Raw genomic sequence first — 13,604 nt, 5'->3', positions numbered from 1 at the left:
AGCAGCCGCTCGCGCTTTGTTCGGGCCCCTTCTCCGGGAGCTCTCCTCTTAAATACTCGGATTGCTAAATAAATTCTGCTTCGTTCTCTGTCGCAGCCTCTTTGATCTCAGTGACAGCTTGAGACAACGCTTCGGCAAAGGCTCCGACCTGCTGCTTGTCTGTGGTCTGTGTGGCCGCGCCGCGGGTGACGCGCTGAGGGGAGAGACGCGTCCGGCTCCCGGGGCGGGGCCGCCGCACGCCGCATGCCCGCGCGCCGCCGCCCCATTGGCCCCCGCAGTCACGTGCGGCGCCGCCGCCCTCCGCCGCTGCCGCGCTCGCGGGAGCGCGCACGGAGCGGCCGCCACCCGCCATGAGCGCGCTCAAGGTCTACAGCACGTCGGTGACCGGCTCGCGGGAGGTGAGCGCGGCCCCGCACCGGGCCAGCCGCCGGCTCCCCGCGCGGAGCCGAGCCCCGGCGACACCGGGGGACCCCCGGTAGCTCCGCGTGTCCGCGGCGGCGGGTGCCCCTCCAGCCCCTGTCCCCATAACCTGACTCCCTCCCCCGGCTTCCAGATCAAATCCCAACAGAGCGAAGTGACCAGAATCCTTGATGGGAAGAACATCAAGTACGAGCTGGTGGACATCTCCCAGGACAACGCGCTCCGGGAGGAAATGAGGGCCAAGGCAGGCAACCCCAAAGCCATCCCGCCCCAGATCGTCAACGGAGACCACTACTGCGGGGTAAGGCTCGCGCTGCGCCTGCCGGCAGGCACCGGCAGCCTCGGCACGGGGGAACAATCCGCGTTCCCCTTTTCCTCGCTAAAAGTGGAGCGTGGAGGTGCTTTTTCAAACGTGTTTCTGGCGCGGTGCCCACGCTAAGCACCTCGGGGGTTAGTGTGCGCTTGGGGTGTTGTGGTTTGCACGAAATGGTGCTGGGAGGGTCGCAGCACGAGCCGGGGTGACCCAGCGCGTGGAGGGCCGTGTCCCGGGGGTGTCCACCCTTAGCCCTGTCACCGTCTGCGCAAGCGACTGGCGCCCGCGCCGTGAGCCTGTTTGTGCTGGGCGCGCGCCCCAGAGGGGACCGGCACCCGCCAGCGCTCGGGCTGCGCCCTTCTTGCCCTGTGAGCAGCCGTGTGGCTTTTTCTCCGCAGGACTACGAGCTCTTTGTGGAAGCGGTGGAACAAAACACCCTGCAGGAGTTCCTGAAGCTGGCGTGAGCCACAGCCCCGCTCCCGTCCTGGACTCCTCCGGCATTCCCGAGTGCCCTCGTCTCCCACCACCTCCCCTTCCCGGGTGCCAGCACCGTCCTGGCACCGCGACCTGCCTCCCAGCACAGGGAAACCCGTGACCAAAACTCTCACTGCAGCTCTCTCCAATTGCCTCCAGCCTCAGCCCCGCGTCCTCTCGGAGGGCTCCAAAGCAAGAGCGATGCTCGCCGCGCGTCGCCTGGGGACAGAGGCGGCCCGGGGCTCGCGCAGCTTCCAGTGCCTCTGCAGCGGGCCGGGTCGCTGGGGCCGGGCCGCGGGCGGCCAGCCAGCGGCCCCTTCCTCCACCGGGAGCCTCTGCTCCCCTAGGGAAGGGCCTGGGGCTGCCTCTTACTTCCCACTCCTCCCGGTTGCTGTTAAAAGCGTAAATCCTGCTGCCTCGATTCCTCCTTAATCTGAGCTGCCGAGATTATGGCGACCAAGTTGATTTGTTTGTTTGTTTGTTTGCGTTAATTCAATGCAGAAATACTGCACAAAGGTGGCGTCTGACCGCCCACCATGGAGCGGATGAGCTCTGGGAGCCTGAGGCTTGTGTCACCCGCCGGGCTGCTGTGGTGGCAAGGGGCCCGCGCTGCCCTCGCCCTGCCGTGGTGCTGCGACTCCCTTGCGAGCGTTACCGGCTCGGGGCTGATGCAGACCAGCCGAGGCTCCAGCTGTCTTGTCTTATCTTTCCTTTTTTTGAGATAGCTTTTTGCAACCTGGACCAAGTGCATTTTGTTTTCCTGCCAAAAAAGCACGTTTATAACCAGTGTTGTCTTCTGAGATGCTATTAAACGTTACTGTACCTTTCACGGTGATACTCGTTCGTGGGTTTCTTTTAAACTGATTTTATTTTGACTACAGGTTAAACATTGTCCTATGTAACGATTCCGAGTCAGTTCCAGCTTGGAGGAGCCGAGTCGGTTGCACTCGTTCCTGCAGTTTGATCTCCGCTCGTTTCTGCAGAACGATCTTAACGCCTTAAATTGCTGTTGCTCATCAGATGCTCACAAGGACTTGCCTGAATACCCTGCAGTTCAGTAGTGACTCCCCAAATGTGTGTGTGGTAAGAACAGCAGTTGTGGGGAGGGAAAAGACCAACCCCAGCTCAACCCTGACATGGCCGGGCTTAGAGCAGCTCACAGCTGGGGGATAGGAGGGTGCCCTGCGTGCACCCAATGCGTGACACAGCCGGCGCAGGAGGAAACGTCTGGCTCTGAGACTGACTCACTGCTCGCAGGCGCCTGCAGAAGCAGCTGCTGCTGGTGCCACTTCCCGTGGTCGAGTTGTGCGCGGCCCAGCCGCTGAGAGGGGCCCTGCTGAGAAGGGCTCGGGGAAGCTGAGCTCTTGCAGCAAGTGCTCCGGGCACCCTGTCCTCTTCCAGGGCTAACTACTCCTTTGAAATGCAGTGGAGGTGGAAACTGCAACTAAATAGGTGCTTCTCAGGAGGCCTTAATGAGGGCTGGGTTGTGCTGGGCTCTGCTGGAAGGGAACCTGCCAGGAGGTGCCGCCTTGCGCGAGGGCGAGCGTTGCAGGGTAGGAGTCGAGCAGGAACTTGCTGGAGCTGCACCAGGAAGCAGGTGCTGAGGAAGGGGCTGCAGAGCTTGGCCCCGGCCCACGGGAGAGGACGGGAGCTGTTGTGTAGGGGGTTTGGTGAAGAGGTGCGGGGTTGTGCTCTTCTCCGGTGACGCGGTGTCCTGTTGCACTGCACAGCGGTGCACGGCCCAGCGCTGCCGCAGCTGCGGTGACCGCGGGCAGGGGCTCTCCGCGGGCAGGAAACGCAGCAGCAGGACCAGATCGAGCCCGGCCCCGTTCCCAACGTTTCGATGGCTCGAGGCGTCGGGGTTTAGCTGCACCGCCAGTTGCTTGACTGAGCCTGCTTCTCTCTCCATGTAAGTGCAGCAGAGATCTCGGGGGAGCAGCGGTGTGCAGGGAACAGCCTGACGCCGGCTGTTGGTCTGTGCTGCCCAGGTACGACTGCACTGCAGTAGCCCTGAGCCCAGCTAAGTGACTGTGCAGTGCCTGGGTGAAGCTGGCAGAGATTCAGCGCATCCAACCTTCAGTAGACGTAAGTGCCGCAGCCTCTGGTGTAGCTCCACGCGGCAGAAATGCCCCGATGGGTTTGGAGCTCCCCAATCTCAGGGAAAACACCTGCCCACCGGGCAGCAGGACCGGGCCTGGCATGTGGCACCTCTGCCCAAGGGAGAGGCCCAACCACTGCCTCCGAGCTCCTCCCTACGAAATGAAAGCTAGAGAGACAACTCTGCCCTCTCCCTTCCCAGCTCAGGGGGAGGATATAATTCAGCTAACAGTGCAAGGCACCTCCTTCCTCTGGCAGCGAGCAGCACAGTCCTCACAGGAGGAGCAGCTGGAACGAGAACCGTCTTGCTAGAAGCTGCTGAGCTGTTTGCAGCCCCGTCCCCCCTTTTTGGAAGGGGCCTTTTCCCGCAGCAGCAGGGAGGCGTTGGGGGTGAGGCCGCAGTCCTGCAGGCTCTGGGTGTTGTCCACGTACACTCTCTGGGGAAAGGTACTGATGATCTCGTATGACTCGGAGTCTCCACCCCTAGGAAAGAACAGCGCAGTTTTTCCTCAGGATCCCCCGGAGGTTTTGCTCTAGCTAATCCAGCTGCAGTTATGTAAGAGCAAAGGGAGAGAGTGTTTTACAAGCACAGGCCACGCAGAAAAAAAAAGGGCTGCTCGTCCTAACTGTGAATAATGAGGCCCAGAGCAGCAGTTTCAGCCCGTGCAGCTGCAGCAGGGAAGGACCTGCTTACATCCCAACAGCGATGAGCTCATCCTGGGCCCCAAACCAGGGCCAGGGCTGCAGGCCACAACAGGAGCGGGGCAAGGAGGTGTGCAAATGTATCCCCTCGGATGCCTAAAACTGCCCCAAAAAGGATTTCTGAGGCCCTTGGGCATCATTGAATGTGTTGGGAGAGAGTTGACTGAGCCAAAGATGGTTTCCCCCACAGCTGGTCTGTCACCGAAGTTGAAGGCTGCAGCTCAGCCCTCTGGCTGTGCAAATACCTTGGGGAAGAGTGGCAATAGTCAGGTGAGTGCTCCTGAGAGCTGGAAGCCAGTGCTGGACCCAGGCGAGATGGGAATTCCGAGAAGACAAGAGATATGTCTCCGCTGATGCTTCTGTCTGTCTGTTTTGGCAGAGGTGGGGGGCTTAATAATCTGATGGAAGAGTCTGATCCCAAAAGGGTTTCCTCAAAAGCACTTCTGCTGTTAGGCTGTTAGAAGGAGCCAAAGAAGGAGAGGATTCCTGGCATCTGGGACTAACCCTGAGCCCTGCTCAACTGCTATGGATCTGTCTGAAATGCAGCTCCAGGGCCTACAGCAGCAGCTACATGACCATCCAGAACCGTCCTAGACCTACCTGGCACGGGTGAGGTGTTGGCGCAAGTCCCCTATGGTTTCTGTGAAGAGCATCTTTACAATGTACGTCTGCTCCCCGCTCTCAGATTTGATCCGCAGAGTGCAGACACCCGCGGCAGGAGGCTCAGCCTCTTCAGCTGCCTTTACCCTGGAAGTCAGAGCACACGGTTAGCTGGGGAACGAGGGCTCTGCCCCCAGCAGATCATGAGCTTTATCTCATGGATGGCATTGGGCATCTCCCACTCCAGGGAGATCTGAATAAATGGGGAAGCAGGGCCTGCTTAGCCCTGTCTCGCTGCAGGCAAGCGGGCTGACCCACAGACCAAGCTGCTGCTTTGCCTTCAGTGCTTGAAGGTATCTTGCAAAGAAGGTTGCCTTTTTTTTGGCCTTTTATTTATTTATTTTAGGTCAGAGCTGTTTGGTAAGTACTTTGCTCTACTTTTTTGATTAAAATTAATCTGCCTTTTTTTTTTTCATTAGCTATTTGGGTCCTATCTTGCCCAGAAGACTCTGAGTGGAAAAGCGCTGTTAGTGTGACCTTCTGCTTGCTCGTTAGCTTCCCGGGGGAAGATAAAAGGAGCAAAAAGAGGCAAGTCCATTTACTCCCTCAGCTTGACCTCATGAAAGGACTTGCAGTGACAGGAGGGGAACAAGAGCCCAATGTGGCACAGAGGGGCCAAACCTGCACCTCTTCAGGGCAGCCAGTTGAGGGGTCTCCAGTTGAATCACTTCTCCTCCCTGCGCCCCATCAGAGCCCTGTAAGCAGACGGGTGAGTGTCAGCTCTGCAGTGAGGCAAACCGTGCCAAAAAGCCCGGGAGGGAGGGACCAGGTTACAGAGAGCCCAGCAAGTCCTGGGAGGAGGTGGACGGGGCTGCACGGCGCGCCGGGACCCGCACCCTGCAGCCCCGCAAGGGCCTGCTGGTACCTGCAGCCTTGCTCTGATCGAGTCCCGGACGTCGATCACTTGTCCTCCGCGGATCAAGGACTTGGGCAGTTTGTTCAGAAACTGCTCCAGTGAGAGCTTGGGACCTGTCAGAAGAGGGGGAATATGTGTCCAAATGCTACCTTTCTGCCAAACAACTTTCCATCAGAATGTACTTATTTGGTACAATAAGAGACCAGAATAACCAACAGGGAGAGCTCTAACTTCTCTAGCTCTGTGGAGACTGCTTGTTCTTGGTCTCCCCTGTTGAAGCTGTCCCACTTTCTGGCCCACTGAATATTTCATTATCAACATAAGCAGCAAGTGACTCTGCAGCCTGGTTTTTAGAGCACGCAGCCAGCAGGGACACCTGCCAGGAACCTGGTTAGCCCTGCTCCGAGGGGGAGAACTGGTGAAACTATGGCAATTCCTTCAAACTTGGAAAACTCATCTCGTGAGGTGCATTTGTAGATGTTGGTTCCTTTCTGTGTGGTATTACTGAGCAATTTTTTTTAACCACTTAAATAAAAGAATCATTTAGCACAGCTTTCATTTGTGAATGTCCTTGAGATGATTAAGTGAATATATATTGTTTAGTTTTATAGGTATAGTGTTTGCATATATAGGGCAATGACATTGTTGCTGATACTTAATGCAAATGTACATATTATTTGGTTACACATACACAAGCTGTTCTATCCCTATGACTGAATGTATTTGGCTTTCTAAGCATGACAGTATCTGACTGATGGAGCTTGGAAACAAAATGAGGTGTCTCTGACCTGGCCTTATATGTCATATTCCCTAAGGAAAGCTGGAGAGGAACCCTGCTGCCTTGGGAATAGCTGAGTCTGCTTAGAGATGTCAGCCTTTCGGATGCCATTTGTACAGGAACCAGAGGGATGTTTGCAAGTGACCCTCACCCATGTTCATCTGGTTCCCTTGCATCCTTGAATGCTGCTGATGGGGTGAAGCTGGAAGGAGCTGGGTCTTTCAGAACTGGGGGGGGCTACAGGAGGGTGTCAAGCATATTTTGGGAAACCTGCTGATCTTATGTTTCTTTATGGCTTGTCATGATTCCTTCTTTAGGAAGATTTAGTGATGAAAAGGCCACCTTGTGTGCTGGCTGGCTTGCAGATGCAGCTCTTGGTGTTGCTCCAAGAGCTTCAGGTGGAGGGCTTTGACACAGAAATACCGCCTTCCTGAGAACTACTTGTTCATTTCTTGCTGCCTGGACACCATGGTAAGATTTTCATTTTCCTTCTTGGGAGTTACCTGTGATTTTCCAGGCGTGTTTAAGAATTTACCTGCGATCTCAGTGGTTTCCTCTAGCTCATTTGATTTTGAATGGCCAACCACTTGACCAGGGCCAGGAAAGCTCCCTGGAAGGCGTTTCTCCCGGAATACCACATCCCTCTTGTCCGTGACCTGTTGATTAAGGTTGTCCGTTGTAAGCAAGTCTGACTGCTGCCCTAAACCAGTTCTAACTGCACCAGAGCACGTTAAAACACCGGAAGATCAACCAAGAACTGTAAACCCCAAGTGAAACAGGGAGCTAGTTCCTGTGAAGCTGCTCCATCTCTCAAACCTCAAATACGCTTTCAGACGCTACAGACTCTCAAACTAAACAAATTCTGGCTGTTTCCTGAAGTCTAGGGCTCACTGATGGTCCATGCAGTGACCAGGGTGGTCATTCATCCATCTCAACAGGCCCAGGAAAGCCGTCCCCTCTCCGTAGTTGCAAGCAGGTTGGGGGGAGGAGGAATTTGCCGCCAGCCGCGCGCTGCGGTTAGGCTTAGCCGGCGCTGCGCGGGAGAGCTGGGTGCTGGGGATTGCCAGAGAGCTCCGAAACCAAGAAAGGAAGCGTGCGAGTCTGAGGCCCCAGCCACATGGGAGAGGTGCGCAGATGGGGACAGCCTCTCTGCTTGAGTTCCGTTCATGTCCCTGTTCCCTCTATACCCGACTGTCCAAATCACGGTTGTGACAGACACTGAGTTCTTCCAGTGTGCTGTAGTCCTGGCCAGCCATGCAGGGCTTAAAGGGAGCCACAAACGCAGCCTTGTGACAGTCCTGCCTCTCCCCCCTGACTTTTCAGCCCCTGCACCTACCATCTCAGCTTGGCTGAAGCAGTATTTGCCTGTGCACTTGAGGCCTGTGTTCCTTCTGGCAGCAGGTAAATGTCCCCCCTGCTTGAGCCTGCTGTTTCAGATGCGTTTGAACTTACATTACAGTCCTCCAAGATTCCTTCCCTTTGCCCGCTTTCTGCCTGAAAACATGGAGCTCTTTTTTTTTTTTCCTGGTAGCTTTAGAGGGGAGAAAAATAAAAAAGCCAAAGACTTTTCAGGAAGCCCAAGGCAACTGGATTACGGCAAAATCAACTTTTTCTACTTCCCTGTGAGACCTGTGTCTAATCTGTTGTTAAAACTTTCCCAGGGGAGTTGCTTGAGATTTTTTTTTCTCCTTTTTTTTTTTTTCTTATTGCAAAGCTGCTCACTTGCTGCACATGCTGCTTATCTTCTACAAAGCATGTTATGCTTTCTGAAGTCTTCTTCTAAGCCACGATTCACCGAGGCAGAAAAACTGTTCAGTCCCAATGAACAAATACTCACGTTTCCTGTAACGGCTCTAGCAGGTGTTGCTTCTAGCCACCCTTTTCCCAAGACACACACGCAGAGAACTTAGCTGCTTCTTAGCTGTGTACAGGATCCTTAGACTTAATTTGCTTTGGGGAGGATCCAGCAGATTGGTGATAGTGGGAGAAATCAGAGCACTTTTCTTAGGGAGCCAAGAGAGCAATTTCTATCAAAGTGCTGATGAGTGGAGCTTTGCTCTGCCCACCTGTAAAGGAATGCCGTTGGGGTAGTGTGGCTGTAGCTCTGAAGGGAAATAGCCATCCATGATATCCTGCAGGTATTGCTGAAACAAAGAACAAGAACCTCAGACTCTGCAGTCATCTCATGACTAATCTATTCCTCCTAGGTTGCTCTGACTTGTGTTTCAGCAGCTAAGAATAGTCTGCATTGAAGACTCAGACTTTTACCTCTAAAAGCAGTACAAGTGACAGTCCCCAAAGGCATCATGAGAGCATAAGGCTGAGCCTGGGAGGTCTCAGCAGCTGTGCTTTATGATTGGGAGTGAGCTCCCAAGCCCCCTCTGAGACTTAGGGAGGAAGACCACGATGTTGAGTTCCCCCCACACCTCTCCATACCTGTGTGGACGGTTCTTCATAGGGCCGAAAGGGTCCCTTGCCCATGACAATCCCATCTTGATACAGCGTGAGAGGGAGGGATTGTGGCTGTCTCAACCGAGCACCCCGCGGCGTGTGCTCTATTTCAGAAAGGCCTTCCCCAGCCAGTGCATTCAAATCCTTCACGTTTTCCAAAATTAAGTCAAAATCAATTTGGAATTTTGAAGCACTTGTTTCACCTGTAGCAAAAGAAGCTCAGTTACGAGGGGAAGGAGGTGCCAGCTAGGCAGTTTTCACATCTGTGTGGACATACTCAAGGTGCATTTGAACGCTAATATTTTGGGGCTGTCTGTGCTGCCTTTTTGCATTTCAGCTTCTGCAAACTTGCAAAACACGGTGCAAAAACACTGCTGTGTCGCTGTGCTGCCAAGTCCTCATGGGTGTGTGCGAAACCACAAGGGCCCTGCCGGGGAAACAGCCCACTTGTTAAAGGCTGACATTAGCCCCCCTAGCCAGCTAAAGCCACAGCAAACTGTTCTGCAGCCACATTTAGATCCTTGTGTTTGCTCATAATTTAATGTGTTGTCTCTTAAAATGATGCTGTAAAATGCACAGAAGGAGGAACTTATTGTGTAGATTGGGTAAATGGGCCAGGCTTGCTGAGGAAGTGCCAGTGTAAACACAGCTGGCTGCCTGCTCCCAGCCACCAGCAGATTTTTCTCCCCAGAGCAGCTCTCTCCCACTGGGGTATTGCTGACTGTGATTGTTTGGGGGCATGTGGAGGGAGAGTGGCACAGGGGATGTTATGAGGACATGGAGAAATTAAACCAGAAGAGGAAATGAGAGCAGAAATAGAGGCAGAGGTGGGGCCCAGGGCCTTTGATATTTTTCTGTTCTGCTTTTCAAAGATCTGGTAAAGAAAAAAAAACAGCTTATGTAAGAGAAAAAAATTTGTTAAAGGGAGTGAGTGAAATGGAAATCATGACAGTTATTTTTGCTACTTTCCCCGTCTTATCTTCTGCATTTAAGAGAGGGAAGAAATAACTAGCCAGTATCTGCACAGTGCTCGGGAGGCAGCATTGGCTGTAGAGCCCAAGTATTATTTTTTTCCATCAGCATTTCCTAGAAGGCTGTTGCCAAATAGCCTTGGACCCCATTCAGCACAATCGGGCCCCACTTAAACCATTCATGTGGCTGCTGGGAGGAAAGGCAAACAATGCTCCCTGACAGAGCCAGACAATGTGGGCAAGTTACCGCGGCTACTCTATACACAAACATGTGATGCTGTTCTCCATGCATGTTACGTCATTCCTGTTAGAGCAAAATCAAGCCTTCTATGTTTAGGGTACGTCAGGTCTTCAGGAAACAGCTCCCGTTGAGGGTATTTTTCCAAATGGTTAAACCACCAGGTTTTCTCCTCTTCTCCCAAATTATGTTTATAAAATATATACATATAAATATCAATATTTGGCCTGGCCCAGCTTCTGTTATATTGTTCCATGTCTGCTTACCCGAGGTGGGCTGATGTGAAGATGCCAGCACAAGATCACAAGTTCTGATGACCTGCTTATCTTCTCTAGGAAATATTGCACCCTCTCTAAGTGTCCAGAGAGAGCTACGACAGCCGCCCCAACAAAGAGTGCTGAGTGTTACCTGGTTTCCAGAGCATCCTTGCGGGCAGTTCTTCATCCTTGAATGCTTCTAATTGTTGTTCATGACTCTCTCCAACCCAAATCAGACCATAGTCATTTAGAAACCGCTGCATACAGACGAGGAAAATACAAGTAATGTAGGTCTACAGCCACAGAAATTGGAACTGTAAACCTGAGAGTAGTTGTGACTGTGACATGCAGAAGGGGACATGAAAGTGAAGCTGACTTATGGCTTGTTTGGCCCTGTCAAATGGACAATCTCAATGACAGAGGAGACATAGTAGCAGATTAATGTCACAAGGAAACTAGCTTTAGTTATATAGCTGCAAAGAATACAGCCCTAGAAACCAAAATTGTGAGGCCTGACATTTGTGTGCACAAACTATTCCCCTTCTCCCTATTGTTGCCATCCAACCTGCTTTTTCTTTTCCGACGGGTGAGGTGAACATTTGTGACAATTAAACCAAGCAAGCAAAATAAGCACCAAGCAAGCTGGGACTGAAAGAACCTCACATGAAAGGTGCAGATAGCTTGGGGTAAGCAAAGCAAGAGTCTCACCTCCATCTCCCAGACCTGGGTCTGTAGCTGAAGGCACCTCATTTCCAGATCCTCCGCTCTGGGTAAGTCAGGAGCATCTGATAGGGAATATTTTCTTATTATTTTTCTATGCACTGTCTTAAAGAATTGCTACAGATAAGCTATGTTATGCAGTGCAGAAGCCCCAGCAGCCTGCCTGTACTGTGAATCAATTGGAGCCCGTAAGCCCCTGGAGCTGTGTGTGTTGTCCCTGCCAAATTCAACCTGCATTGCTTTGAGAAAGATGTGGACAGGCCAGAACCTGCACAGTGAGAACTGTTTGAGGTTCCAAGCAGAATCTGGGTTTTGTTTAAGTGAGTAGCCCTGTTTTTTCAGACTGTTTGAATTCTATGCTGTTTACTTGTTCTCTGACAGCTGTCATTTACCCTACATGGTTGGTTCTATACTCATGGAAACTTAGTAACCTATAAAAAAAATGGGTCACGAAATACTGAATTACACTGCCCCAGAAAAGCAGAGTAACATATGCATGTATGAAGTGAGGATCTGCCTTGGTTAACAGCAGCATGTGTGTGTAACCAATCTAAGGCAAGGGCAGGTCAGAAGTCCTGAGGAAGGTCTCCCGGTTTGGAGCTCTGGGGCACTCTCAGATAGGAACAGGGTGCCAAGGGCAGGGCTTTTTTTACCTTCCACTTTCTGAAGCGTCTTCATCTTACCCTTAAGTTCAGCAATCTTCCTGTCCTTTAAGATCAAAAAGACAAACAAACAAACAGAGTGACTTGATGGTATACATACTCTGACCACACTAAGATGTGTTACAAAGGTTCTTATCTCCTCAGAAATACCTTGATCGGACCCAAAGGAAGGCTAGGGTTTAATTACACTGCTCCAAGAATAGGTAAGGGAGATAGGATCACAGAGTCCTTAAGGTTGGAAGAGATCTAGATCTAGAGATCATCTAGTCCAACCCACCTGCATACGCAGGGTCACATGCTGACCTATCTACTCCCTTCTTGTCCATATGTGCAAGAGCTATAGGATATATGTGGTCACGGCCTTGCACTCCCTGTTCAGGCACGGTTCACAATCTGACTTGCAGTTAGTGACAAATCTAGAAAATGAACCATCATCTCTGTAGTCAGAACTTCAAAAAACACTGTTTATTCTAAACTTCAGCCAGGTGAAGAGGCGTGTTGTGCTGCAGCCCCGTCATCTGAGCAGCTGCTGTTTCAGAAAGCAAAAAGAAGGAAAGTCTGCAGCCAAGCAGCTAATGGTTTAGGGGAATGAGTGCTGAGATTCATTTCTTAAAGCCATAACAAGCCCAGCATAATATGCCTGTCATGTCCCACACCACAAGGACAAATGATGTCTACTCTGGGGCTTTGCAATGGGTCATTTCTGCAGTAAGCAGACTCCAGATTAACTTATTTTTGCCCAAAGTAGGTCTGAGTAGGTATATTGTTACTATGATTTGAATCATTAAAGTAGGGCACTGAACAGGCCCTGCAAGAGCCAGGATTTATACCTTCAGTTGGATTTCCTCTGCTTGTTTCTTTACTTTTTGTTCCAACAGAGCAATTTTTTGCATCATGGAGGATATGAGCTCCATGTCGGTGGGAACTGCACCTGAAAGCACAAGTCCAACATGTAACCTCTCTAAAATGGCAATCAACTCTGCAGGCTTATTTTCACTCTGGAGCATCTTATGCTCAAAGTGTTGCACTATTTTCTGAGAGAAAAACTACACAAGAATTCATGTTCCTCCATAGCAAGTAGGGCAAGGGGGGTCCTTTCCGGCTACTGCGTGTAAATCTCTTGGTCCCTGACTGGTGAGGAGATGGCCTTGTCACCAACTATAGGAGGTGCTGCTGTATGTAAGAGCAATACTACCTAAACCAGCCCTGGGGTGTTGAGGCCACCCACCATCACTGAGAAACTATGATGGCTCTGCCTCCCTTCGCCTTTGAGATTACCCTGTGCATTTTTCAGTGCTGTGCTTGCTGAGCAAGAAGGTGGACTGTCTTGCACTGGATTCTGTGTCCTAGAAGAGAGGCTGTCATCTTCTGAGAAAAGGTGCAAAAAGCATGAAAGAAAGAAAACAGGTCAGTATTTTGGATGCAAGCTCACTGATACCAGGTAGGGGTTATGCAGAGGAAAAGAGAGGGCTGGTGAAAACAGAGGCCCAGTCCACTCCTCCTCAAAATACCCAACTCTCAAAATAACAAGCGGATGAGAGCTCATTTTACAACACAGGACTCAAGCAAAACTACGATATAAGCAGCCGATAAGAGTGAATACAAAATAGGGCTGCCAAAAAAAGGCAGTGATGTTGGTTTAGAGCATCCTGTGTTGTACAGTGAGGAAGACCAGTGGTAAATTTGGGCTGTTTTAACAAAACAATAGTCGGAGAGAAACTTTTGTGGATCTCGCTGAACCAAATTTTGCCAAGAAGGGAAAGAGAGCTTTTGCTTTGAGATCAAGAAAAAGGAAGGATATGGCTTAAAATGGATCCGTAAAAGATGATGAAGCTAGATGAAGTGTTCCAGGGCTTAGCGATGATGGGGAAACCGTTTGTAACTTATCTCATTTTGAACACATGTGGGAGAGAAAAAATAGAGGACAGGAAGAGAACCACAGTTGCCAACATGTGCAAAATACATAGGAAGGTTAAAAAAAAAAAAAAAAAAAAAAAAAAAAAAA

General features: G+C 51.4%; 2 protein-coding genes across 2 annotated transcripts; one reads left to right on the top strand and one right to left on the bottom strand.

Moving 5' to 3' along the window:
- Nucleotides 1–309: 309 nt before the first annotated feature.
- SH3BGRL3 (SH3 domain binding glutamate rich protein like 3) lies at nt 310–2,034 on the top strand. Its single transcript, XM_026043400.1, has 3 exons — nt 310–398; nt 554–721; nt 1,132–2,034. The coding sequence occupies exons 1-3, from the start codon at nt 351–353 to the stop codon at nt 1,195–1,197; spliced, it is 282 nt and encodes a 93-aa protein (XP_025899185.1). The 5' UTR covers nt 310–350; the 3' UTR covers nt 1,198–2,034.
- Nucleotides 2,035–3,612: 1,578 nt separating this feature from the next.
- Nucleotides 3,613–12,514, bottom strand: UBXN11 (UBX domain protein 11). The gene is made up of 11 exons (XM_026043504.1): nt 12,430–12,514; nt 11,591–11,645; nt 10,926–11,002; nt 10,369–10,474; nt 8,737–8,954; nt 8,367–8,444; nt 6,836–6,956; nt 5,532–5,635; nt 5,294–5,361; nt 4,607–4,753; nt 3,613–3,787 (listed from the first exon to the last, which is right to left on the bottom strand). The coding sequence occupies exons 1-11, from the start codon at nt 12,511–12,513 to the stop codon at nt 3,613–3,615; spliced, it is 1,233 nt and encodes a 410-aa protein (XP_025899289.1). The 5' UTR covers nt 12,514.
- Between the last annotated feature and the right edge of the window lie 1,090 nt (nt 12,515–13,604).

The sequence above is a fragment of the Nothoprocta perdicaria genome, unplaced genomic scaffold (assembly GCF_003342845.1).
Source record: "Nothoprocta perdicaria isolate Ctin4 unplaced genomic scaffold, notPer1 scaffold_33, whole genome shotgun sequence".
NCBI classification, from domain to species: domain Eukaryota; kingdom Metazoa; phylum Chordata; class Aves; order Tinamiformes; family Tinamidae; genus Nothoprocta; species Nothoprocta perdicaria.
Note: the sequence above shows the minus strand (reverse complement) of the source record. Positions and strands in the feature narration are given on the sequence as shown.